Source organism: Oncorhynchus keta, chromosome 11, assembly GCF_023373465.1.
Source record: "Oncorhynchus keta strain PuntledgeMale-10-30-2019 chromosome 11, Oket_V2, whole genome shotgun sequence".
Classification (NCBI taxonomy): domain Eukaryota; kingdom Metazoa; phylum Chordata; class Actinopteri; order Salmoniformes; family Salmonidae; genus Oncorhynchus; species Oncorhynchus keta.
In genome coordinates, this window is record NC_068431.1 from 31,714,187 (window position 1) to 31,741,126 (window position 26,940).

At 40.8% G+C, this 26,940-nt stretch overlaps 1 protein-coding gene across 3 annotated transcripts; it reads right to left on the reverse strand.

Moving 5' to 3' along the window:
* Positions 1–39: 39 nt before the first annotated feature.
* On the reverse strand, positions 40–24,448 carry LOC118390069 (P2X purinoceptor 5-like). 3 transcript variants are annotated; one of them, XM_052456993.1, is made up of 13 exons: positions 24,237–24,448; positions 10,762–10,912; positions 9,792–9,863; positions 9,089–9,164; positions 8,696–8,780; positions 8,427–8,507; positions 5,644–5,785; positions 4,678–4,811; positions 4,215–4,308; positions 3,996–4,061; positions 1,793–1,875; positions 1,449–1,640; positions 40–871 (listed from the first exon to the last, which is right to left on the reverse strand). In XM_052456993.1, exons 1-13 carry the CDS (start codon positions 24,371–24,373, stop codon positions 859–861), a joined length of 1,326 nt encoding a protein of 441 aa, XP_052312953.1. In that variant the 5' UTR covers positions 24,374–24,448; the 3' UTR covers positions 40–858. The 3 variants fall into 3 exon arrangements, with proteins under 3 accessions (XP_052312953.1, XP_035636141.1, XP_035636142.1); XM_035780248.1 differs by having other exon boundaries at positions 40–1,640; XM_035780249.1 differs by lacking the exons at positions 1,793–1,875; positions 3,996–4,061 and having other exon boundaries at positions 40–1,640.
* Between the last annotated feature and the right edge of the window lie 2,492 nt (positions 24,449–26,940).

Here is a 26,940-nt window from a genome sequence, read left to right on the forward strand (position 1 = left end):
GGCTCTGGTTGGATCCTTCAAAATAAATAACTCCATACAACCTGTTTGTATAATTAATTGATCATAAGATTTGGCAGAAAACTGATATGATTGTTCTAACAATGGCCATTAGCCCTAAAAATGCAGTATCATACAATATTTAGCATTTAAATGAAATACATTCAACAACTTGCCTCACTCCTCTAGTTCTGGCTTTGTATTTACAGACATATTGAACAGGACAAGGCAGAAGTTACAAGCAATCACAAATGAGAAGTATTTATGATAGACAACCTTACACCCGGTGTATTTTTCAATTGTGTTAAAAAGCAACTGTTCTCTCACAATGTATTCCATCATATGACTCAAGGATTTCATTCTACTACAAGCAGTCTGTCAAGGTTTGGAGGAACACCGCTGCCAGCATAATAACCTAGTTGAATACTCTGCAATGGTTTGATTGCATGGTCTAATTGACCCATCAACAGATGCATTATGATTCGATCTTGGAACAAGTAAATAAGATGTCAGAAACAGAATAGTTATTTTTCTCTTTGATAAATATCTCGCTTCTTGGATTGTCTGCATTATCATTGTAGCACTAAAAGTGTAAGGAGAGGAGAGCATTTCTATTTTCCACCCCATCAGTCATCATGTCCAATCAGGACATGCATCACTCCTGAGAGACATAGGAAAACCAGAGCCATTTATCAGCATCAGTAACCTCTGCTGGAAGAGGAGAAGGAGGGTGGGCATTGGGATCAGGACCTCACCCACCCTCGTTTTACTTTCCACCTGCTACAGGACCCAGTTTAGACATCTTGACAATAGCAGAACTTCTTTGTTTTGGGTCTCTCTTGAAAAACAGGTCTTCTGACCTCAATGGTACAACCTGTGTTAATAAAGGATAAATAAAAATGTGTCTCACAGAGCTGCCTCTTGCCTTTTGGGAGCCCTAAGCGGGAATTTTTAAAAATAAAATTTCATGCAGTTCTACACATTTTGCCTTGACAAATGCCATGTTAATATGATATCTGGTTGTATAAACAAAATCAATGGGGGCCTTCTGGAGGTAAAGGGCCCTTGGAGGTCAGGGCGCATGGGCACGTTCCCTTCGAGCCCAGCAGGTAATTCAGCCTTGAAGGTTTATTTTATTTATTTAACTAGGAAAATCAGTTAAGAACAAATTCTTGTTTAGATAGCTGACTAGCCTAACTTACCTAGCAATCTTATAAAATGTTAGCTGACATGGGCTAATAGAGTTACTGTCAGTGACTGACATTATAGAAGAACTGCTGATGCACTACCAAATTTTTTAATTGCACGTAAAATCAAAGTTAATTGGTTGTGTACACAAAGTTGTGTATTCTACTATGCTATCTCAACAGTAAGTTGTCCTACGTGCAGCTTCTAGTCTGGTGTCTCACTCTGAATTCATCGGTTAGTGTCGTGGAGGGTGAGTATTATACCGTTGCCCCACAGTTCGTGGAGAGAGAATGTGAACCTCATTTTTCTCTCTGGTTTTAGGGTCCTGTTTCTCCTCATTTTTTGGAGAGAGTGTGGTAAGCTCGTGTTGTTCCCCAGCATGTTTCCTGTGTTTTCTTGTGTCTCGGTTCACCAATGTCTTCGCAATCTCTTTGTGCTTCTTGATCCGTTCTTTCCTGTTAAAGGGATATTTTATTTGTTTTACTGACAGACAGAAAGAAAGAAGTAGGAAGGCAAACAATCCAAGACTGAAATGATTTACTTTACTGAATAAACGACAAAGTGTATATTCTGTAGTTAGTAGTAATACCATGTCATAGTGTCTTACTTGAGAATTTCAAATTTCCTGTCTCGGTAGAAGGAACTCGTGCTCAACATGTAGACAAATATCATATCACATGCAAATTTTCCCTGAAACAAAGGTAAGGTTCAAGTCAATACATACAATAGAGTCACATTAATCATGATAGAAATAAGGCTAACACCCCCAAAAAAGCTTCAGGCAACTTCACAGGCCATAGAGAAAAAAACAAGAAAAAAACACTAACTGTCCTGTGGATGTGTACAGCAGACTTCAAAGAGCTGTCTCCTCAGATAAATAAGACTGAAATAGGGCACTAAAACATTTTGCCAGGGGGCAGAGAGAGGGCTTCTGAATGCCAAATTGACCCCTATACACCCAAGGTACTCCTGTAAATATGACAGGTTTAAACAGTGAAAATAAAATGTAGAGATATTGCTTAGACCTACGCAAATGTTTCAGATCTACAAACAAGGGGGTATGGATCGATTTGGAATGAAGAAGATTAGTATATTGTATGAAAAACGATAGGGGATCACCCTCTTGTGGTGATACAGTGCATTCAGAAAGTATTCAGACCCCTTGACTTTTTACATATTTTGTTACATTACAGCCTTACTATAAAATGGATGAAATTAAATACAAATCCTCATCAATCTACACGCAGTACAAAGCGAGAAAAAAAACAGGTTTTTAGAAATGTTCGCAAATTTATTACAAATAAAAAACAGAAATACCTTATTTACATAACTATTCAGACCCTTGGCTATGAGACTTGAAATTGACCTAAGGTTTATCTTGTTTCCATGGATAATCCTTGAGATGTTTCTACAACTTGATTGGAGTCCACCTGTGGTAAATTCAATTGATTTGACATTATTTGGAAAGCCACACACCTGTCTATATAAAGGTTCCACAGTTGACAGTGCATGTCAGAGCAAAAACCAAGCCACGAGGTCGAAGGAAATGTCTGTAGAGCTCCGAGACAGGTTTGTGCCGAGGCACAGATCTGGGGAAGGGTACCAAAACATTTCTGCAGTGGCCTCCATCATTCTTAATTGGAAGAAGTTTGGATCCACCAAGACTTTTCCGAGAGCTGGCCACCCAGCCAAACTGAGAAATCAGGGGAAAAGGTCCTTGGTCATGGAAGTCACCAAGAACCCGATGGTCACTCTGAAAGAGCTCCAGAGTTCCTCTGTGGAGATGGGAGAACCTTCCAGAAGGACAAACATCTCTGCAGCACTCCACCAATCATGCCTTTATGGTAGAGTGGCCAGATGGAAGCCCCTCTTCAGTAAAGGGCATATGACAGCCCACTTGAAGTTTGCCAAAAGGCATCTAAAGGACTCTCAGACCATGAGAAGCAAGATGCTTTGGTCTGATGAAACCAAGATTGAACATTTTGGCCTGAATGACAAGCGTCACATCTGGAGGAAACCTGGCACCATCCCTATGGTGAAGAATGCAGCATCATGCTGTGGGGATGTTGTTCAGCAGCAGGGACTGGGAGACTAGTCAGGATTCAAGGGAAAATGAACGGAGCAAAGTACAGCTATATCCTTGATGAAAACCTGCTCCAGAGAGCCCAGGACCTCATACTGGGGCGAAGGTTCACCTTCCAAAAGGACAACGACCATAAGCACACAGCCAAGACAACACAGGAGTGGCTTTGGGACAAGTCTCTGAATGTCTTTGAGGGGCCCAGCCAGAGCCCGGACTTGAACTTGATTGAACATATCTGGAGAGACCTGAAAATATCTGTGCAGCGATGCTCCCCATCCAACTTTACAGAGCTAGAGAGGATCTACAGAGAAGAATGGGAGAAACGAGACTCGAGGCTGTAATCACTGACAAAGGTGCTTCAACAAAGTACTGAGTAAAGGGTCTGAATACTTATGTAAATGTGATATCAGTTTTACATTTTTAATACATTTGCAAAAAACTAAAAACCTGTTTTGCTTTGTCATTATGGGGTATTGTGTGTGGATTGATGAGGGATTTTTTTTTTAAATAATCTATTTTAGAATAAGGCTGTAACTTAACAAAATGTGGAAAAAGTCAAGAGATCTGAATTCTTCCCGAATGCATTGCATTTCAACGCATTTGATAGCATCCAACCTGGGCATGCTGCATGAAACAGAATTACAGAGAAATATTTTTTTGGGGGGAGAAAATAGACAAGCATATGTATTGGAAACAAATTAAAACACAAATCTATTAAATTACTTACCATGCCCATAATAGCGAGCCCAGACCCAATAGCTATTACTGTGGGAATGATATTGAATTTTCCAGCCTGAAGAACACAATAAAGACCAAAGAACATTTGATCTGACACAGACTGTAATATTACTACTACCAACCCATTCATAAGAGCGTCTGCTAAATGACTTAAATGTAAATGTAAATGTAATTAGACAAGTAAGTGTAGCTAGAATCACTGTCATACCCGTCCATTCACCATGATATCAAAGCGAATCCCATAGACTTTATACAAAGTCCGATAGCTCTCTCCAGCTTCATCTTTGTAATAACGGGCATATCTGGAAAACAAACAAATCAGCTGTTTGGAACAGAAATGTCAACAACTGCTTGGTAGAGATAGATCTGACATTAAATACAGTACTTGGAGAGAGCTCAAGCTTGATTAGCTCAAGCTAATAACTTTTCAGAATTAGTGCATGGATTATTATATCTGCATGAAGTAAAATGTGCTTAAGATGCAGTACAGGGATCTTAAGCACAACAAATTTGAAACCTGTTGTACAAATTGGATTCATAAAATATCATGCGAATTGCAACACCAACAAAAAATGGGGACCCGTTTCGGCTCATGAGCACCACTTTCAAAACTACTGGCTGAAATTATACAAAAGTTTGGGAACATTACTTTAAGGCATGTCAAGATGTACCTGAAGTTGTAGCCTGATGTGACAGAGCTGTTTAGGTTCATATCCAAACGAGTAAAGCTGTACTCTGGGTTACACTGTGAGTAGTCCTTATCCAAATCACAGTTCCACTCAATCAGAATTCCAACTGACCCACCCTGAGAGACAGAGAGAGAGAGAGAGAGAGAGAGAGAGAGAGAGAGAGAGAGAGAGAGAGAGGGGGAGAGGGGGAGAGGGAGAGAGAGAGAAAGATTACACTATTTATGAATAAACACCTGTGCTTGACGTTGCTCTACATATGGAGAATGACTCTATTGCCATGCTATTCAAGATTTACTTTCTTAACCTTGACTATGAACTGTGGTCACATTTACATCAACTCCCCTTTAAACATTAACAACTAAGAACATAAATATACTGTACTTCACAACATTAAAACTGGCAACTCTAATGATAACACAGTAGCTACTACACTGCTGATCATCTTCACCATATATGGTAAGAATGGCTCTGGTTAACCCATTGTCTTGTTCTATGCTGGGTGTTCGGCTATATTAACAACAAAAGTTAGTGTTTACTTGTAAATGTCTACCCTGAGCTTACTAGGGAGTTGAGGTGAAAGCACTTTATGCAGGGCTCTGTGACAAGTCACTTAATACAGATCTAGCAACTGCTATGTTTCATATTGTTGTTGTAAATATGCAACCATCATTGTTATTCATTTAAATGTCAGGCCTAATGACTGCAGCCTACATGGCAAATGTCCAATTAAATGTAATCAAAATTATGGTAATTACCTAACTGCCTGAAAGCAAGCATCATTATCATATGGACTGGAGGAAAAGAGAATTACACCACTCCCACACTGCTTGGATAGAATGATGAAAGCCTGAAAAGCCTCATTTGGATTCAGTGGACTCAGTGTTTAACAAGAAACCCAACCCTCTATGCCAGGTCTCTCTCTGCCAGGAAAAAAATACATTTATGTACCACTACAGCCATGTCCTGAAAATCATGTCCAGTCCTGCTGACTAGGTCTCCCAGACGGAAGATGGGGCAGTAGGGATGTAGGTCGTTGTCATAGGAACATCTCTTTAGATAGGAGTCATTACCGGTGTCCAGGACATTTGACCTGCGGGAAAAGGAGACAGAACAGGACATGTCATTTTTTTAAATATATGATTAGTAGTCCAGTATCATACTTTCCTTGGCTAAATCTAAAAAAGGTCATAGGCCTAAACCAGTAAGAATGAACAATTAAGTTATCTTATCAGCTTGAAATGACACGCTTTTCTCTTTAACCCTTAGATAAGGAATAGCACAGAGTTACATATAGCATCTATAATTTCTTAAATAGCTCATATGGCACTGCAAATATATTATGCTATTTCAAGCTGCACATCTACTAAACTGTTTATTAATGCTGCTCATTCAGTAACTTCAAATCTGTCATTCTGACCCTGAACACGGTAGTTAACCCACTGTTCCTAGGCCGTCATTGAAAATAAAAATTTGTTCTTAACTGACTTGCCTAGTTAAATAAAGGTAAACAAATATATAAAGTAACTTCATAGTTCAAGCACTTCATAGTTTAGACACTTTCCATTCCATATGCACAATGTAGGGGAGAGTGGGGTATGTTGAGACATTATTTTACATTCAGTATCACTACGTCAAGGGAAATAGAGTATTCTTTCTAACAAATATATGTACATTTATTTCAGGATATTGTGTATCCCTGGATATAATCGGAATTATTGTAAACATAACAGTTTTGAAAATATAGTTTGTACAAAACAAGTGGTCTCTTGGCACAACTTACCCTGGGTATGGGGTAAATTGAGCATAGGGACAGGGTAAGTTGAGCCACCTTGGGGTAAGTGGGTACTAGTGTCCTGTGCCAGTGGCGGGTGATGGTAGGTCAAAGTTGAATTAATGGAATGGGAGTGTGGTATAATTGTACATCTTCAATGTATGCCTACATTCAGCTATACACTGAGTAAACAAAACATATTTCCATAACATAGACTGACCAAGTGAATCCAGATGAAAGCTATGATCCCTTATTGATGTCACTTGACATCAATAAGGTTAAAGAAGACAGGTTAAAGAAGGATTTTTAAGCCTTGAGACAACAGAGACATGGATTGTGTATGTGTGCCATTCAGAGGGGGAATGGGCAAGCAAAAATATTTAAGTGGCTTTAAACAGGGTATGGTAGTAGGTGCCAGGCGCACTGGTTTGCGTCAAGAAATGCAAGGCTGCTGGGTTTTTCACGCTCAACAGTTTCCGGTGTGTATGAAGAATGGTCCCCCACCCAAAGGACATCCAGCCAACTTGACACAAAACTGTGGGAAGCATTGGAGTCAACATTGGCCTGTGGAACGCTTTCGACAACTTGTAGAGTCCAAGCCCCAACAAATTGAGGCTGTTCTGGGGGCGGGGTTCCTAATGTTTGGTATACTCAATGTAGATATATCTGTTTAATATCACTTACTCTTCCATTTCTGGACGAGATGTCTGGGCCAGGGATGATGTTTCGATGTGCCAATTCATAGGAACGTTTTATGCATTTGAGGATACTAAGCCCATGAAACTGGTCCACGAGATTCTTGATATGTTTAGCAAGCTCAGACTCCATTGTCATCAGATAAGATAATACTCTAACATAGCCTCTCTTCCACACAGGTTCATGTTAATTTTATTTTTTGTCAATGTTCATCTTCAGTGTCATTCAGTACATTTTCTCAGCCCTTACTGCTGCTCAAATGGACTTCCCTTCTCTGACTTCCTTGGCTGCACTCTCAAGAACCTCAAGGGGGGTTAGACCCCTGCTTGTTTTATGTTTGTATATACGGGGATGATGATGTCAGCTCTGTAACAATACACATCTTGAATTCATATGCATTACACATTGCAAAAATACTATGCATAAAAATTACGAAATGTTAACATCAACTTCACCCAAAGGCAAACATTTTGGCTATATTTGCCCACACAGCTTCAAGGATGCACTTTCATGCTAGGTTTAGGACCTCATATTGTAGCTTATAAGAGACCCCAACTGATGTACAAAACTATCTGCTTTGGTTAGAAACCTGAAACCTCTAACACAATACATTCATTTTTTAGACCTAACTTGCTTACCACTTTTTCCATGTGGTTTCAATCCTTCACAGACTCAATGAAATGATGACCTCTTCTTAAATATTTGGTCACATTATTCATTTTATGTATGGTTTCCTAGAAACACTCTCCCCTAATCAAAAGATCTACAACTGAAATGATGAATCATGAATTGGCAGAGGTCTGATGTCTCTGTGCTTTCTGATTAGGCTTGAAAAGACAACACCGATGTTCTGGCTGATGAACCCTTCTACAACAACAGCCTTACTTACTGACATGAGAGAACAGTGAGCCAATCAGATCTGTTCTGACACCTGTCCTGGACTGGGCCTGCTCTGCTGTCAAGGACGTCTCAGATGACCGCTCCACTGTCTCACTGAACACACACATACACACACGCACCCAGTATGCACGTGTACAGACACACACACACATTCACTGGGCCCTGGGTGATATGGCTATGGGTGTATATAAATAGAAGGGACTGTGCACCCTCATAGCTATCCAAAGCAGTTCTAGGACATGTATCCCCCACTGCCCTACTTACACATACTTAATGATCTATGTCACTGACACTGACTGTTTCCCTAGAGACAGATAGCCTCTACTACCATGAAGTCTGCATGAACAAGCCCCACTTCACTTACTTGGAGAATTCAAACTTCGGAAACCTGACAGAGTTCTTGATGTAAATTGTGAAGATTTCTGCCTTGCTTAATAAGGCCTCCCTTGAAAGTAAGGGGGAAAGTGTTAAATCACAGTGACTTCTACATAATGGAAAATAGATGATCAGGACAAGGTACTTCAGAATATTGAAGTACATAACATAGTTTATGTAGTGGGTACATTTATACTGAGACTCAATGCAAAAGTGGCAATTTCATTATTTTCACAGCAAAAGAGGATGAATTCTCACAAGGGTTTACGTCCCGTCTCAACAGGACACCAGCCATGTATCTCACAGGTCCCTGTAGAGTTTAAACACAGGCCGGTCTTCACCCCTGCAGGGAAATGTAAAGATCGCTGTCAACATCCTGGAAAGACATAATAATCTTGAAAGGTAATGCGTAGGAGTTACCAACGTTGAATAATTTTGGCATGCAATATTTTTCTAAGGAATTTCCTAGAGAGACATTTGTCCAATTCCAACGCTGGTGATTCTCATACGCTTTCTACACATTAGCGGTATACATGTGCATCTAAGAGAAATGTGATCATAGCCCATGTTAATCTGTAAATAAATGTTAATATTGGAAATGTAAATAGAAATTAGATAAAGACTGCCCCAGTTAACCATATTAGTCCTTACCATTGCCAGCAACTACCGCCTCACCCTCAGCACAATCCGCATTGTTTACACATTGGCCATCTGGCACCTTAGGGCTCTGGAGAACATAGGACACGTTGCTGCAGTTAAAATGCAAGCCTGTATTCAAAGCAATGTATTGAAGAGCCTAGAGATGATGACAACATACAATAGCATGGTGACCACAGTGGGGAGCACCATTTGAATGCTAAAGCAATTTAGGAAAACACAATGTTATTGGACCAGTGAACAGTGACACACTGAACCCTTCATACTATTAAGTTTTTATCTTCAGTAAATATAATGAATCAATCATTCATAACTTATCAAAGCGGCACTGAAAGCGTACTTTAACATAAAATAAGCAATTATTGGAAGACAGTGGCCAGGTCAAGCCATCTTTCTCTGAGGAAAGAACTGTTGGGCCTGAGGCATTACAAATAAAGCTCTATGCAGTTTGGATTCTGACATCCGCCTCAAATTACTAGCTGTTTTTTTCTGCTTACTTTGCCATATATGGTAAGAACCATAGCATCATCAATGCTGACTTAGTGGAGTTTAATATCCTTGTTTGATTGGATCATTAAAGTATTGCTATCTTAGCTGCACAGTCATCCAATCTCTATCTCAGGGGGATATTTGAAAATAAATTCAATAAACAAGATTTTGTCTAGATTATGGTAGTACGAAATTGCTTTTCACTCACCTCAGCACAGAACCCAAGGCTCTGATGCGGGGTCTCGATGTAATTTGTAACAATGAAGAAAACCTGTTCACCCTGAAAAACAACAACAAGCTAAAACTATACTTTCCTCAATCAGGTTAGTCAGGGGACTGATAGATTGTGTGTCGACTATACAAAATGAAGTCCCTAAATACATATTCTTTAGTAAAAACCTTTAATAAGCTTAAATATAAATAGCACAGTTTCTCACCACATATTAATATAGTTTTATAAAATAGAAAATGAAGGAGATCCAGGGGTGGCTGACTGGGCTCACCATGTGGACAAGAGCAGGCTTTTCTATGGAATCTGTTTGTCATTGAGTCGCTAAAGGTTAAGTGAATTATACTGATTAGAGTTGAGAATCAACTCCCTATCTTTTATTTAACAAGACAGATGAAAGGTAGAGTCTATTGAGGAAACAGACTCATAGCTAAAATGCATATAACGATTGTCCTGTTGCTCTACAGCCTGTACAGTATAACGTCCAATGACATTTCCATGACCATACAAGATAAACATGATTTAAAGAAGAGTTGAAGAGCACTCTAAACACGTGTCAACTTCTCATATGCTAAAACAGTACCAAATGGATGTTCAAAATAGCTGACAAAGATGCTTATGCCAATGTTTCATAAAATGCACTTCTCTCATGCTATAGCCAGATATACTGTCTCTATGGATGTGATGTAAATCTGCATGTGGTGGCCTGTTACTTTAAAAATCAGTTGGGTGTGATTGAAAACTGATGAAAGTGAGGTAATGGAGATACCTCATAAAAATGTTACTCATTGTACTTGAAAACATACAATATCAATGACATGCTATATCACTGACTGAGCTTCGGCTTCAACTCAATAAGACTTGAATGAATCATTTAGCAGTAGGCTGTGTACTGTGTGTCGGCTCTACCTGTGTACATAAAACCTCCCAAAAAGTCCCTGAATCTCACCGTTGGAGGTATGACATAATCCTCAGGCCCCCACAGGCGAAGTCCAGTTTCCGTGTTGTTGGTCATGACCACTCCTTTCAGCTTGGTGATGACAGAGCTCTGGACGGTCTCCTCCCTCGATTGGTACCCCTTCTTAAACACTAAAACCCACCTGAGAATTTAAACACACTGATTATTGATTGATTGATTGTTTTCTGTAAATTCATTCATTTTAACTCTCGGTCACATGAAAATAGAGTAGTTGTCAGTCACGTATAAAATTAACATGGATGGTTATTTGAACAAACTTGGATCCTTCATGTGCTGAGTGCAGAGTGTTCATAAGACACAAATGTCAAATGCATTCTATAACACTGTTATAGAATACTGTAATACATGGTAATGAGATGAGGGAGACGAGGCAGTCATGAAAGGATACTTTCATTTTGTGGAGGAATGATTTGTCTCTGTGACATGGGTGGATTATTTAGGGTCAAAAGTAATGTAACAAAAAAATGGGTACATGATGTTAAAAGTTAATGACGGTAGCCTCGTGAAGGGGAGATATATAATCCTTCTGGAATTCTAGGTCTCTGGAATTATTATTGCAAAAATGTATTTTAAAAAGTATATTGTCCGTATACTCTCATAGTGCATCAAGATAGTCATCTGAGGGTACCTTGGTAAAGCTGGTTTGAAATTCGATATTCACCAGACATTAGGACCTAAAAACTTCAATAGCTCCCAAATGATTTGAGCTACATACTGTACCTCAGGTTGGGTTATTTAAGAAGGAAAAAAGGTGTACAAAATTGCACGTCATATTTTCCAGATTCCGACCCGTGTTTCATAATCACATGACAACAGTGTAGTGAGCCTGGTGCTGTGGTAATGCAAATAGTTAGGAACTGTCAAACAAAGTGCATGATCACAATATTCAAATTTCACCACGTGACTTTGCAACCTTATTTCTACTGTCCATTATTCCTTATATAGTGAAGCATGTTGCACACCCTTTAGTTTTCTCATACAATGAAAGGAAAGGGGGATACCTCGTCAATGATTCATTTTTTTTTTTTAAATCACTTAAAATTCAATAGCTCCTTGACCATGTGACCAAGACACCTCAAATCAACTTTGGAATGTTGTCCCTACCACAGCGTAGGGACACACATCACACCCTTTGGTTTTCTGAAGTTTAAAAAAAGTTATTTTACTGTAATTTATTCTTTCTAATCTTTTTTTACTTATCTCCTTGATCACATGACCTAAGCACCTTAAACCAACTTTGTATTGTTCACATCACAGGGAAACACATTGAACACCGTTTGGTTTTCCTATAATGTGTTTACACAATTTTATAATCAATATTTGAAAATGTAAAAATTCAATATCTCTTTAACCAGGTGACTTAGCAACCTCATTTCAACTATCCATTATTTTTATATAGAGAGTCAGGTTGCACACACTTGGGTTTTCCTATAAAATACATGATTTTACATAAATATATGAAACGTTAACAAATCAATAGGTGTTCAACCACGTCACTTAGCAGCCTCATTTCAACTGTCATTGGTTTTTATATACTGTATATATTTATAAAAAATCACTCCAAATTCAAAAGAACCTTAACCATGTGACCTTGACACCCCAAACCAACGTTGCAAAATTCACATGATAGGAACACACATCACACACCCATTGGTGGATTCATTTATTTTACCTTAATGTACTAGTAACATTTTTTACTTAGAATTTCTATAGCTCCTTAATCTATGTGAGCAGTTGGATTGCAGTGGTAATGAAGCTGCCCCTGCCTCAGTTGGTCATGAATGCTGGTGTATGTACTGTATCTCAGACCAGAGGGCAGACTCTGGAAGAAGCCACACAGATTGTGAATTGAGTCCCCAGCTCTTTGTGTTGCCTTCTTCATTTGCCTGTGTGTCATACAGCCTCTAAAGGCCTGAGCACTGCTGCTCTCAGACAGCAGAGCCCATACTGACTACCTTCCGCAGCTTGATGCAAAATGTGGCAGGTGTAATAGCTCTGCAGGATTGTGGGAACTACATTGATGCGCCTCAGTCTCCATAGCAGGTAAATGTGAAATGTACTGTGTTTTCAGTGAAGTTAAGGCATCTGCCTGTAATAGTCCCTAAATAATTTAAATTGATGCACCTCTCTACCTGTTCTCAATTGAGGGTCAGCTGAAGTAATGAAATCAGCCTTCTTTCTGAAGTCAAAGAGGACCTCTTCCGCTTTCTCCACACAGTGATTTGTAAATGGTGTACTCTGTAATAGACTCCATTACTTATTACATGTCTATCACCAATTTGTCATGCATCTTTATTTCTTATTTTATTCCATGTTTTCAGACACTGCTGATGATCATCTATTACCATGTCTACCTCCTGTTTCTAAATATAGCTTCAATCTTTAGCCATAGCTAAAAGACTCCTGATATCTCCAAGAGTGAAAGTACATTTTTTTGTCTTAATCTGTTGTTGTCTAGTACGGCCTTTTTGCTATCTAGGGTCATCTACTTAAAGTGCTGCCTGTCTTTCCAGTAGCATACTTGGTGTGAACTGCTGATTGCTCATAACCTGCAGTTGATTGTTGACACATCAACCAGGATTAAGGGGCAAAACTAAGACTGTCGCTGAAACAAAGACAGTTCTTCAGAGTTTTTCGAGGAATGAAGGTGAGGAAGGCTCCACAGCATTCTCTCACTTGATCTTTCCTAGTTATTTTCAGATTATCTCATTTTGCTCTTTTGTAGCTTTGTCAACTATGTGTATGTTTTCTATACCTGTTTGCTCCTCTCACTGTAGGCTTTAAAGACAACCCCCACCCCTTGACAGCAACCATTCTATCAGAACAGTGCTGCAGGCAGCTGAGCCAAAATGGAAGAAAACTAAACTTCCTAGGATGACCTATCATCCTTTCACTCCCTCTTCTCTACATGCTGCTAAAGCCACTTTCTATCACTCTACATTTCAAGCTTCTCTCTTTAACCGTAGGAAACTATTTTCTACCTTCTCCTCCCTCTAGCCACTCAAGCCATAGACTGACAACAACAGGCTCCTGAACAGCTTCTATCCCCAAGCCATAAGACTGCTAAATACCTAACAGAATGGCTATACAGACTATTTTATTTGTTATCTTTACGTCTTTATGCACACTTACAGGAGTCTACAGTCATGGCCAAAAGTTTCAAACCATTCATTTTCACAAAGTTTGCTGCCTCAGTGTCTTTAGATATTTTTGTCAGATGTTACTATGGAATCCTGAAGTATAATTACAATAATTTCATAAGTGTCAAAGGCTTTTATTGACAATTACATGAAGTTGATGCAAAGAGTCAATATTTGCAGTGTTGACCCTTCTTTTTCAAGACCTCTGCAATCTGCCCTGGCATGCTGTCAATTAACTTCTGGGCCACATCCTGACTGATGGCAGCCCATTCTTGCATAATCAATGCTTGGAGTTTGTCAGAATTTGTGGGTTTTTGTTTGTCCATGTTACATTCCCCAGTTTCTGTGTTGTGGTTTTGTTTGTATGTGTGTGTTTCAGGAAATGGCTTCATGAAATTCCCCCCAAGCAGCTGATTGGTCGGCCGCATCGATGATTAGAGATCTGACCCCGCCCTCTCGTCAGGGGATACAGCTGTATCCCATTACAGACTCCTTCTCCAGCTATATAAGCCAGTGTTCTGTTGCTAATAAGAGAGATTATTGATATGTCCTGTGTTGGTTGGTTGGTTGGGGGTGTGTGTGTGTGTGTGTGTGTGTGTGTGTGTGTGTGTGTGTGTGTGTGTGTGTGTGTGTGTGTGACACACGGTTTTCTTCTGTGGACGAAGGATCGGACCAAAGCTCAGCGTGGTTAGTGTTCAACATGTTTAATAAAGACCATAAACGTAAACACTACAAAACAACAAATGTGAAAAACAAAAACAGTTCTATCTGGTGCATAGACACAAAGACAGAAGACAGGAAACAACCACCCACAAAACCCAACACAAAACAGGCTACCTAAATATGGTTCCCAATCAGAGACAATGACTAACACCTGCCTCTGATTGAGAAACATATCAGGCCAAACATAGAAATGGGAAAACTAGACACACAACATAGAATGCCCACTCAGCTCACGTACTGACCAACACTAAAACAAAGAAAACACAAAATAACTATGGTCAGAACATGACAGTGTGTGTGTGTGCGTGCGTGCGTGCTGTTGGGTAAATTCTGTGTTTGTTGTTGTTCAGAGTTTTTTGTTAAATATTGTATAGCCGCTGCTTCTGAGGTATGTGTGTGCCAATAGGATGCAGTGGTTTTGATTATTGAAATTGTTTACTTACATTTGTGTTATTCTGTTTCATTTGTTCCCAGGGGGGAAGGGGAAGGCACCTAGGGAGTGCTTAGGCAAGAGGCCTGCGGCATACATAACCCATAATATTTACTGTCTATACACACTAGGTAAGACCTGGGTGGACCACCCCCTATATTTTGGTTAGTGCACCAGGTGGTGCTAAGTCAGATAAGTAGTGGGTCGGCAGGTAAGGTAGGAGAGGAGGCTTTGACATTTACTTTCTTTGCTTTGGTTCTATTCAGCCCCCTTTTCCCAAATACACCGTGTGAAAAAATAAATTCCCAGTAAACAGTAAATTCTCAGCCTTTGTCAACCTTACTCGCACCTACAATCCCATACCTCTTTTACTCCACGGGGAGTCGAGTTGTAGCAGGGTGTTGCGTTCCCTCTAAGAGGTAAGTCTACCCGCCTCTTGAGGATTGACCACAAGTTCTCGATGGGATAAAGGTCTGGGCCATGGACCCAAAATATCAATGTTTTGTTCCCCGGGCCACTTAGTTATCACTTTTGCCTTATGGCAAGGTGCTCCATCATTCTGGAAAAGGCATTGTTCGTCACCAAACTAGTCCTGGATGGTTGGGAGAAGTTGCTCTCGGTGGATGTGTTGGTACCATTCTTTATTCATGGCTGTGTTCTTAGGAAAAATTGTGGGTGAGCCCACTCCCTTGGCTGAGAAGCAATCCCACACATTAATGGTCACAGGATGCTTTACTGTTGGCATGACACAGAACTGATGGTAGCGCTCACCTTGTCTTCTCCGGACAAGCTTTTTTCCAGATGCCCCAAACAATCGGAAAGGGGATTCATCAGAGAAAATGACTTTACCCCAGTCCTCATCAGTCCAGTCCCTGTACCTTTTGCAGAATATCAGTCTGTCCCTGATGTTTTTCCTGGAGAGAAGTGACTTCTTTGCTGCCCTTCTTGACACCAGGCCATCCTCCAAAAGTCTTCGCCTCACTGTGTGTGCAGATTAGAGGTCGACCGATTAATCGGACTGGCCGATCAATTTCAAGTTTTCATAACAATCGGAAAATTTGTATTTTTTTACACCTTTATTTAATCTTTATTTAACTAGGCAAATCAGTTAAGAACACGTTCTTACTTTCAATGACGGCCTAGGAACGGTGGGTTAATTGCCTCGTTCACAGGCAGAATGACAGATTTTCTCCTTGTCAGCTCGGGGGACCCACTCTTGCATCCTTACAGTTAACTAGTCCAACGCAATAAAGACTTGCCTCTTGTTGCACTCCACAAGGAGACTGCCTGTTATGTGAATGCAGTAAGCCAAGGTAAGTTGCTAGCTAGCATTAAACGTATCTTATAAAAAACAATCAATCAATCGAGTTAACTACACATGGTTGATGATATTACTAGATATTATCTAGCGTGTCATACGTTGCGTATAATCTGACTGAGCATACAAGTATCTGACTGAGCGGTGGTAGGCAGAAGCAGGCGCTGTTAACATTAATCCAAACAGCACTTTCGTGCGTTTTGCCAGTAGCTCTTCATTGTGCGTCAAGCATTGCGCTGTTAATGACTTCAAGCCTATCAACTCCCGAGATGAGGCTGGTGTAACCGAAGTAAAACGACTGGCTAGTTGGCGCGCTAATAGCGTTTCAAACGTCACTCACTCGCTCTGAGCCTTGGAGTGGTTGTTCCCCTTGCTCTGCATGGGTAACGCTGCTTCGATGGTGGCTGTTGTCGTTGTGTTGCTGGTTCGAGCCCAGGGAGGAGAGGGACGGAAGCTATACTGTTACACTGGCAATACTAAAGTTCCTATAAGAACATCCAATAGTCAAAGGTTAATGAAATACAAATGGTATAGAGAAATAGTCCTATAATTCCTATAATAACTACAACCTAAAAATGTATTACCTGGGAATATTGAAGACTCATGTTAAAAGGAACCACCAGCTTTCATATGTTCTCATGTTCTGAGCAAGTAACTTAAACGTTAGCTTTCTTACATGGCAAATATTGCACTTTTACTTTCTTCTCCAACACTTTGTTTTTGCATTATTTAAACCAAATTGAACATGTTTCATTATTTATTTGATGCTAATTTGATTTTATTGAGTTAAAATAAGTGTTCATTCAGTATTGTTGTAATTGTCGTTATTACAAATAAAATAAAAAATCGTCAGATTAATCAGTATCAGCTTTTATGGTCTTCCAATAATCGGTATCTGTATCGGCGTTGAAAAATCATAATCGGTCGACCTCTAGGGCAGATGCACTCACACCTGCCTGCTGCCATTCCCGAGCAAGCTCTGTACTGGTGGTGCCCTGATCCCGCAACTGAATCAACTTTAGGAGACGGTCCTGGCACTTGCTGGACTTTCTTGGGCGCCCTGAAGCATCCTTCACAACAATGGAACCGCTCTCCTTGAAGTTCTTGTTGACCCGATAAATGGTTGATTTAGGTGCAATCTTACTGGCAGCAATATCCTTGCCTGTGAAGCCCTTTTTGTGCAACGCAATGATGACGGCACGTGTTTCCTGACAGGTAACCATGGTTGACAGAGGGAGAACAATGATTCCAAGCACCACCCTCCTTTTGAAGCTTCCAGCCTGTTATCTGAACTCAATCAGCATGACAGAGTAATCTCCAGCCTTGTCCTCGTCAACACTCACACATGTGTTAACGAGATAATTACTGACATGATGTCAGCTGGTCCTTTTGTGGCAGGGTTGAAATGCAGTGGAAATGTTTTTTGGGGATTCAGTTCATTTGTATGGCAAAGAGGGACTTTGCAATTCATTGCAATTCATCTGATCACTCTTCATAACATTCTGGTGTATATGCAAATTGCCATCATACAAACTGAGGCAGCAGACTTTGTGAAAATTAAAATGTGTCATTCTCAAAACTTTTGGCCACGACTGTACACACTCACGCACACTGACACTCCAGCACACACAACATGCACACACATTTATACTGACTCTACACACACACACACACACACACACACACACACACTCACATGCAATCATCCCTTATACTGCTGTTACTCTGTTTATCATATCCTGATGCCTGGTCACCTTACCTCTATACATACTGTATCTACCACTATCACTCCAGTATTCCTGCACATTGTAATTATGGTATTGGAACTGACCCTGTATATAACTTCTGACTTTTTCATGTTCTTATTATTTCTTATTTTTATTTTTAGTGTTTTTTTTCTACCTTGTGTTATTTTTAGCTCTTCATTGATATTGATTACTGCATTGTTGGGTTTGGAGCTTGCAAGAAAGGCATTTCACGCACAACTTGAAACCTGAAACTAATCCTACACTCCCTCCCTGTCTGCGGATAACTTTGTCAACCACTTTGAAAAGAAGGCTGATGACATCCGCTCCTCATTCACTCAGCCTATTGAGTCCACTGGTCCCACTCACACAGAACTATCCCACGCTGACCTCTTTCTCTCCTCTCTCTCCAGATGAAATCATGCAACTTGTGAGGTCCAGCCTTCCAAACAACCTTCCCTATCGACCCCATCCCATCCTCCCGTCTCCAGACCATCTCTGCTGACCTTCTCCCATTCCTTACTTCCCTCATCAACTGATCCCTGACCACTGTCTACGTCCCCTCTGACTTTAAAATGTCCAGAGCCCCTTCACTTCTCAAGAAACCAACCCTCGACCCCTCTGACATCAAACTACAGACTGGTATCTCTGATCACATGCTGTCTCTGATCACATCTCTCGTTATCACTCTCAGAATGTTCTTCTTGACCATAATCAGTCAGGCTTCAAGACGGGTCACTCAAGTGCGACTCCTCTGTGTCAAGGGGGGCTCTCTACACTCAAATACTTATTTTCCACCATAATTTGCAAATAATTTCATAAAAAATCTTACAATGTGATTGTCTGGATTTTTTTTCTCATTTTGTTTGTCATAGTTGAAGTGTACCTATGATGAAAATTACAGGCCTTTCGCATCTTTTTAAGTGGGAGAAGATGCACAATTGGTGACTGACTAAATGTTAAATTCTCGGGCCGACTCTTTCTCTGTATATATCAATGATGTCGCTCTTGCTGCTGGTGATTCTCTGATCCACCTCTACGCAGACGACACCATTCTGTATACATCTGGCCCTTCTTTGGACACTGTGTTAACAAACCTCCAAACGAGCTTCAATGCCATACAACACTCTTTCCGTGGCCTCCAACTGCTTATAAATGCTAGTAAAACTAAACGCATGCCCTTCAACCGATTTGCTGCCCACACCTGACCGCCCGACTAGCATCACTACTCTGGACAGTACTGACTTAGAATATGTGGACACCTACAAATACCTAGGTGTCTGGTTAGACTGTAAACTCTCCTTCCAGACACACATTAAGCATCTCCAATCCAAATCTAGAATCGGCTTCCTATTTCGCAACAAAGCCTCCTTCACTCATGTTGCCAAACATACCCTCGTAGAACTGGCTATCTACCGATCCTTGACTTCGGCGATGTCATTTACAAAATAGCCTCCAACACTCTACTCAGCAAACTGGATGTAGTCTATCAGTGTCATCCGTTTTGTCACCAAAGCCCCATATACTACCCATCACTGCGACCTGTACGCTCTCGTTGGCTGGCCCTCGCTACATATTTGTCGCCAAACACACTGGCTCCAGGTCATCTATAAGTCTTTGCTAGGTAAAGCCCCACCTTATCTCAGCTCACTGGTCACCATAGCAACACCCTCCAATAGCATGCGCTCCAGCAGGTATATTTCACTGGTCATCCCCAAAGCCAACATTTCCTTTGGCCGTCTTTCATTCCAGTTCTCAGCTGCCAATGACTGGAACGAATTGTAAAAATTATTGAAGCTGGAGTCTTATCTCCCTCCCTAACCTTAACCATTAGCTGTCAGAGCAGCTTACCGATCACTGTACCTGTACACAGTCAATCTGTAAATAGCACACCAACTACCTCATCCCCATATTGTTACTTATCCTCTTGCTCTTTTGCACTCCAGTATGTATCTCTACTTGCACATCATCTGCACATCTATCACTCCAGCATTAATGCTAAACTAATTATTTTGCCTCTGGCCTATTTATTGCCTACCTCCTCATGCCTTTTGCACACACTGTATATACTTTTTTTCTACTGTGTCATTGACTTGTTTATTGTGTCATTGTATGGTTTATTGTTTATTCCATGTGTAACTCTGTGTTGTCTGTATCACACTGCTTTGCTTTATCGCAGTCGCAGTTGTAAATGAGAACTTGTTCTCAACTAGCCTACCTGGTTAAATAAAGGTGAAATAAAATACAAATGACCTGATGCACCTGTAACCGATGTTAAATGGCTAGCTAGTTAGCGGTGCGCGCTAATATCGTTTCGATCGGTGATGTCACTCACTCTGAGACCTTGAAGTGGTGGTTCCCCTTGCTCTGTAAGGGCCGCGGCTTTTGGGGAGCGATGGGTAACGATGCTTCGAGGGTGACTGTTAATGTGTGTAGAGGGTCCCTGGTTCGAGCCCAGGTAGGGGCGAGGAGAGGGACGGAAGCTGTACTGTTACACACGCTCATAGGAACGGCATGGGAGAGCACGAGCAGGCCAGTGACTCGGCCTCCGTAATAAGGTCAGAGGCAGAGAATCCCAGGAGAGTGTGGGGACCCGGCCAGACAGACACAGAAAGGGTGCTTCCTCTTGCCAGTGCCTTGCCGTTCACCTAAATCATAAGACCTACTGAAGAGATGAGTCTTCAGTAAAGACTTAAAGGTAGAGACAGAGTCTGCTTCTCTCACACAGATTGGCAAACCATCCCATAATAGAGGAGCTCTAAAAGAGAAAGCCCTGCCTCTAGCTGTTTCCTTTGAAATTATTGGGACAATAAGGAGGCCTGCATCTTGTGACCATAGCATATGTGTAGGTACATTATGTATGGCAGGACCAAAACAGAGAGATAAGTAGGAATAAGTCCATGCAATGCATTGAAGGTTAACAGTTAAACCTTGAAATCAGCATTAGCCTTAATAAGAAGCCAGTGTAGAGAATCTAGCACTGGAGTAATATGATACAATTTTAGGGTTCTAGTCAAAACATCAAGCAATGTTGCTAAAATACCCATAAAACCTTTTTCCACCATTCCTTTTTCCCATAAGGAATTTTAGAAATGCTTAAAATAAGGGCAGTGATTCGTGTAGGCTTACCCTGGTGTGATGTTTTGAACTGTGTAAATCTCTCTCGGACAAGGTGACTGACATGGTCTATTAATATATTTTGCTCAATTTACACTCAGATTCGAAAATGCTAATTATCATCAAAGTGGACATCATGCAAGACTACAAATCCCTGAAAGCTCCTCCACATCATCTCTAGCTGAAATGTTGCCAATTTATTAATTACTAAATTTAGCTAGCGTTAGATCGTTAATCCAGAGATTCTTACCTTTTCCTCAATTCAGATCATCATGGTATTTGTAGTTCTTTATGATAGCCACATTAACAGCTAATTAGCATTTCATTTCAGGGGGGTAAGTACAAGCAAATATATTGATAAATCTCACCTTGTCCTAGGGAGATGTATACTGTTATCAAAATGTCACACCAGGGTAAGCCTACATGAAACACAACCCTTATTTTAAGTGTTTCTAAAATCCCCTATTTATATATTGTCTATATGTCTATATACAATGTGAGCAACTGAGGTGAGATAAGGGAGGTAAAGGCAAAAAAAGTCCATGGTGGCAAAGTAAATACAATATAGCAAGTAAAACACTGGAATGGTTGATTTGCAGTGGAAGAATGTGAAAAGTAGAGATAGAAATAATGGGGTGCAAAGGAGCTAAATAAATAAATACAGTAAGGAAAGAGGTAGTTGTTTGAGATAAATTATAGATGGGCTATGTACAGGTGCAGTAATCTGTTAGCTGCTCTGACAGCTGGTGCTTAAAGCTAGTGAGGGAGATAAGTGTTTCCAGTTTCAGAGATTTTTGTAGTATGTTCCAGTCATTGGCAGCAGAGAACTGGAAGGAGAGGCGGCCAAAGGAAGAATTGGTTTTGGGGGTGACCAGAGAGATATACCTACTGGAGCACGTGCTACAGGTGGGTGCTGCTGTGGTGACCAGCGAACTGAGATAAGGGGGGATTTTACCTAGCAGGGTCTTGTAGAAGACCTGGAGCCAGTGGGTCTGGCGACGAGTATGAAGCGAGGGCCAGCCAACGAGAGCGTACAGGTCGCAGCGGTGGGTAGTATATGGGGCTTTGGTGACAAAACGGATGGCACTGTCATAGAATGCATCCAATTTATTGAGTAGGGTATTAGAGGCTATTTTGTAAATGACATCGCTGAAGTCGAGGATCAGTAGGATGGCCAGTTTTACAAGGGTATGTTTGGCAGCATGAGTGAAGGATGCTTTGTTGGGATATAGGAAGCCAATTCTAGATTTAACTTTGGATTGGAGAAGTTTGATGTGGGTCTGGAAGGAGAGTTTACAGTCTAACCAGACACCTAGGTATTTGTAGTTGGCCACATATTCTAAGTCAGAGCCATCCAGAGTAGTGATGTTGGACAAGCGGGCAGGTGCAGGCAGCGATCGGTTGAAGAGCATGCATTTAGTTTTACTTGTATTTATGAGCAATTGGAGGCCACGCAAGGAGAGTTGTATGGCATTGAAGCTCACCTGGAAGGTTGTTAACACAGTGTCCAAAGAAGGGCGTAGAGGTGGATCAGAGACTCACCAGCAGCAAGAGTGACATCATTGATGTATACAGAGAAAAGAGTCGGTCCAAGAATTCAACCCTGTAGCACCCCCATAGAGACTGCCAGAGGCCCAGACAACAGACCCTCCGATTTGACACACTGAACTCTATCAGAGAAGTAGTTGGTGAACCAGGCAAGGCAATCATTTGAGAAACAAAGGCTGTTGAGTCTGCCGATGAGGATGTGGTGATTGACAAAGTCGAAAGCCTTGGCCAGGTCAATGAATACGGCTGCACAGTATTGTTTCTTATCGATGGCAGTTAAGATATCGTTTAGGACCTTGAGCGTGGCTGAGGTGCACCCATGACCAGCTCTGAAACCAGATTGCATAGCGGAGAAGGTATGGTGGGATTCGAAATGGTCGGTAATCTGTTTGTTGACTTGGCTTTCGAAGACCTTAGAAAGGCAGGTTAGGATAGATATAGGTCTGTAGCAGTTTGGGTCAAGAGTGTCCCCCCCTTTGAAGAGGGGGATGACCGCAACTGCTTTCCAATCTTTGGGAATCTCAGACGACACGAAAGAGAGGTTGAACAGGCTAGTAATAGGGGTGGCAACAATTTTGGCAGATAATTTTAAAAAAGGAAAAAGGGTCCAGATTGTCTAGCCCGGCTGATTTGTAGGGGTCCAGATTTTGCAGCTCTTTCAGAACATCAGCTGACTGGATTTGGGAGAAGGAGAAATTGGGAAGGCTTGGGCGAGTTGCTGTGGGGGGTGCAGTGCTGTTGACCGGGGTAGGGGTAGCCAGGTGGATGGGTAAAATGAATGGTGGAAAAACGATTGGAGCCATTTGCTTATTTGACCGCTAGGTTTTATGGGTATTATGACTCATACTGTAGTTCTCTATTGAAGGAGCGCCAGGCTACCTACAAAATTAATGTGTGATTATGAAACTCGAGTCTGAAAATAAAACATGTGCAATGTTGCACACCTTTTTCCCCCCATCATAAAGTACCTAACTGGAGGTATGTAGCTCAAATCTTTCGTTATCTATTGAAGTTTGAAGGTCCGAATATATGACGAATTTCAAAACAACTTTACCACAGTCTTGAACCGTGAATATTGTAATGAAACAGCAGGGAGCAGGTCTCGAAACCTCGACCTTCGAGCCCGAGGTCTGGCGCGCCATCGACTGTGCCGCAAAAGCATGCTTGAGCGGCAGAGTCGATTTCCGCGTTTATAAATCCAGGGTCGTTACAATATTATAGTCATGAGGGAACAACACTCGGAACTCCCTAGTCCCGTTTCATGATGACAGCTTGAACGAACTCAAAGACACCCACGATTGACAATTAAATCTATTTGTGACTTTGTATGGAAATAATTATTGTCATTTTAATACATTATTCATGCTGTAGTATTGATTATTTCTTAATCGCTAACATCCAATAAAAAAATACATACACCTCACCCGATCACGTATGCCAGCACACAGATCTGAAAAACTCTAAATGAGATTCCCAATTTTCTGTTTTCGGCGATGACATATTTTTCTGTCTTGAAATTAAGGAAACCCAGGAAAAATGATCCCCAAGTCAATTCGCCCATATTCCTGTCCCCAGAGTTCGACAGCTGGTGATCGCGAGTGTGAGACTGGCAGCACTGAAAGTTAGTGTCACTGGCAACTGCATGGGCTTTGATTAGTCCAAGTAAATTGCTGCAATTCCAATGACTTGTGCCTCGGCTAACCTACCATGAACGCGGTTGTAGTTTCTGCTTTAAATTGTTAAATTGATAATGAAACGGAGACTGTAATAAAACATAACAATAATGTGTATAAATTATCATTCTTAATTAAATCAGATATCTGGTCAGCTAATAATTAACAGCGAATTCTTGCAATGAATATATTTATTCCCATGACTGCCAATTTTAAACATTACCGTCACCCTATACCAGGGTTCGGCATCAGGCGCCCCAAGTGATTTTTTTAGGCATCAAAAAAGACTGTAAAATCACAAGGAATTCATTAAAAAAACGTTTAATTTAGAAAATATTTTCCCAAGTACTCCCACAAATAAAAAAAGAGACATGTGATCGTGTTTCAATGTAATCACGGTATGAAAGTATAGTTATTTTCAGATGCAACCTCTCTTCGGATTCAGATGCGGTCAATTAGCAGTTTAGAAATTATTATAATTATGTTCCGAGCCCGACCATTCTCTCTGACAAAAATGTGTATTGATTAGGGTACTCGAGGAGTGTAGTTGGGAAACACTGGACTAACACAACAGTTTAATGTGTATGAGCTATCAAATATGGCAAGAGCAGCCCACAGGCACCCCGCTGGGCTGGCCTGCAAAAATACAATTGTTCAGTTGAGTAGCTAACTAGAGCAAAGGTTAAAAAATATGTAAAAAATCTTACATTGGGAAATGTGGCCAGGACTGTCTGGGTAATAGACTAAATCGTATGTCCATTCTAACAAGCAATATGGTGTTAGGTCTATTAAATACCAAAACACATTGCGCTCATTAGGCGTGTGTGTGTGTGTGTGTGTGTGTGTGTGTGTGTAAGTGATATGACATTGTAGACTGCTGAACTGTGTCACCTGAACTGCAGTACCGTCCCATTTAATTAAATCAAACTGTATATACAGAATATACAGTTGAAATCGGAAGTTTACATACACTTAGGTTGGAGTCATTAAAACTCGTTTTTTAACCACTCCACAAATTTCTTGTTAACAAACTATAGTTTTGGCAAGTTGGTTAGAACATCTACTTTGTGCATGACACAAGTAATTTTTCCAACAATTGTTCACAGACAGATTATTTTACTTATAATTCACTGTATCACAATTCCAGTGGGTCAGAAATGTACAAACACTAAGTTGACTGTGCCTTTAAACAGCATGGAAAATTCCAGAAAATTATGTCAAGCTTCTGATAGGCTAATTGGCATCATTTGAGTAAATTTGAGGTGTACCTGTGGATGTATTTCAAGGCCTACCTTCAAAATCAGTGCCTCTTTGCTTGACATCATGGGAAAATCAAAATAAATCTGCCAAGACCTCAGAAAAAAATGGTTCATCCGTGGGAGCAATTTCCAAATGCCTGAAGGTGCCACGTTCATCTGTACAAACAATAGTACGCGAGTATAAACGCCATGGGACCACGCAGCCGTCATACCGCTCAGGAAGGAGAAGCGTTATGTCTCCTTGAGATGAACATACTTTGGTGCGGAAAGTGCAAATCAATCCCAGAACAACAGCAAAGGAACTTGTGAAGATGCTGGAGGTACAAAAGTATCTATATCCACAGTAAAACGAGTCCTATATCGACATAACCTGAAAGTCCTCTCAGCAAGGAAGAAGCCACTGCTCCAAAACCGTCATAAAAAAGCCAGACTATGGTTTGCAACTGCACATGGGGACAAAGATTGTACTTTTTAGAGAAATGTCCTCTGGTCTGATGAAACAAAAATAGAACTGTTTGGCCATTATGACCATCGTTATGTTGTGAGGGAAAATGAGGCTTGCAAGCCGAAGAACACCATCCCAACCATGAAGCATGGGGGTGGCAGCATCATGTTGTGGTGGTGCTTTGCTGCAGGAGGGACTGGTGCACTTCACAAAATAGATGCCATCATGAGGCAGGAAAATGATGTGGATATATTGAAGCAACATCTCAAGACATCAGTCAGGAAGTTAAAGCTTGGCCGCAAATGGGTCTTCCAAATGGACAATGACCCCAAGCATACTTCCAAAGTTGTGGCAAAATAGCTTAAGGACAACAAAGTCAAGGTATTGGGGTGGCCATCACAAAGCCTTGACCTCAATCCTATAAAAAAATTGTGGGCAGAACTGAAAAGGAGACCTACAAACCTGACTCAGTTACACCAGCTCTGTCAGGAGGAATGGGCCAACATTCACCCAATTTATTGTGGAAAGCTTGTGGAAGCCTAACTGAAATGTATGACCCAAGTTAAACCATTTAAAGACAATGCTACCAAATACCAATTAAGTGTTTGTAAACTTCTGACCCACTGGGAATGTGATGAAATAAATAAAAGCTGAAATAAATCATTCTCTCTAGTATTATTCAGACATTTCACATTCTTAAAATAAAGTGGTGATCCTATCTGACCCAAGACACAGAATTTTTACTATGATT

What these genes read in the sequence shown, in the direction of transcription:
- LOC118390069 (XM_035780248.1), bottom strand. Translation starts at nt 24,373, where the DNA reads ATGGGCGAATTGACTTGGGGATCATTTTTCCTGGGTTTCCTTAATTTC. An exon ending in GAGACGGGACGTAAACCCTT is followed by an intron (nt 8,508 to 8,695) that starts GTGAGAATTCAT and finishes CTTACTTTCAAG; the next exon opens with GGAGGCCTTATTAAGCAAGG. An exon ending in ACATCAGGCTACAACTTCAG is followed by an intron (nt 4,309 to 4,677) that starts GTACATCTTGAC and finishes TTTGTTTTCCAG; the next exon opens with ATATGCCCGTTATTACAAAG.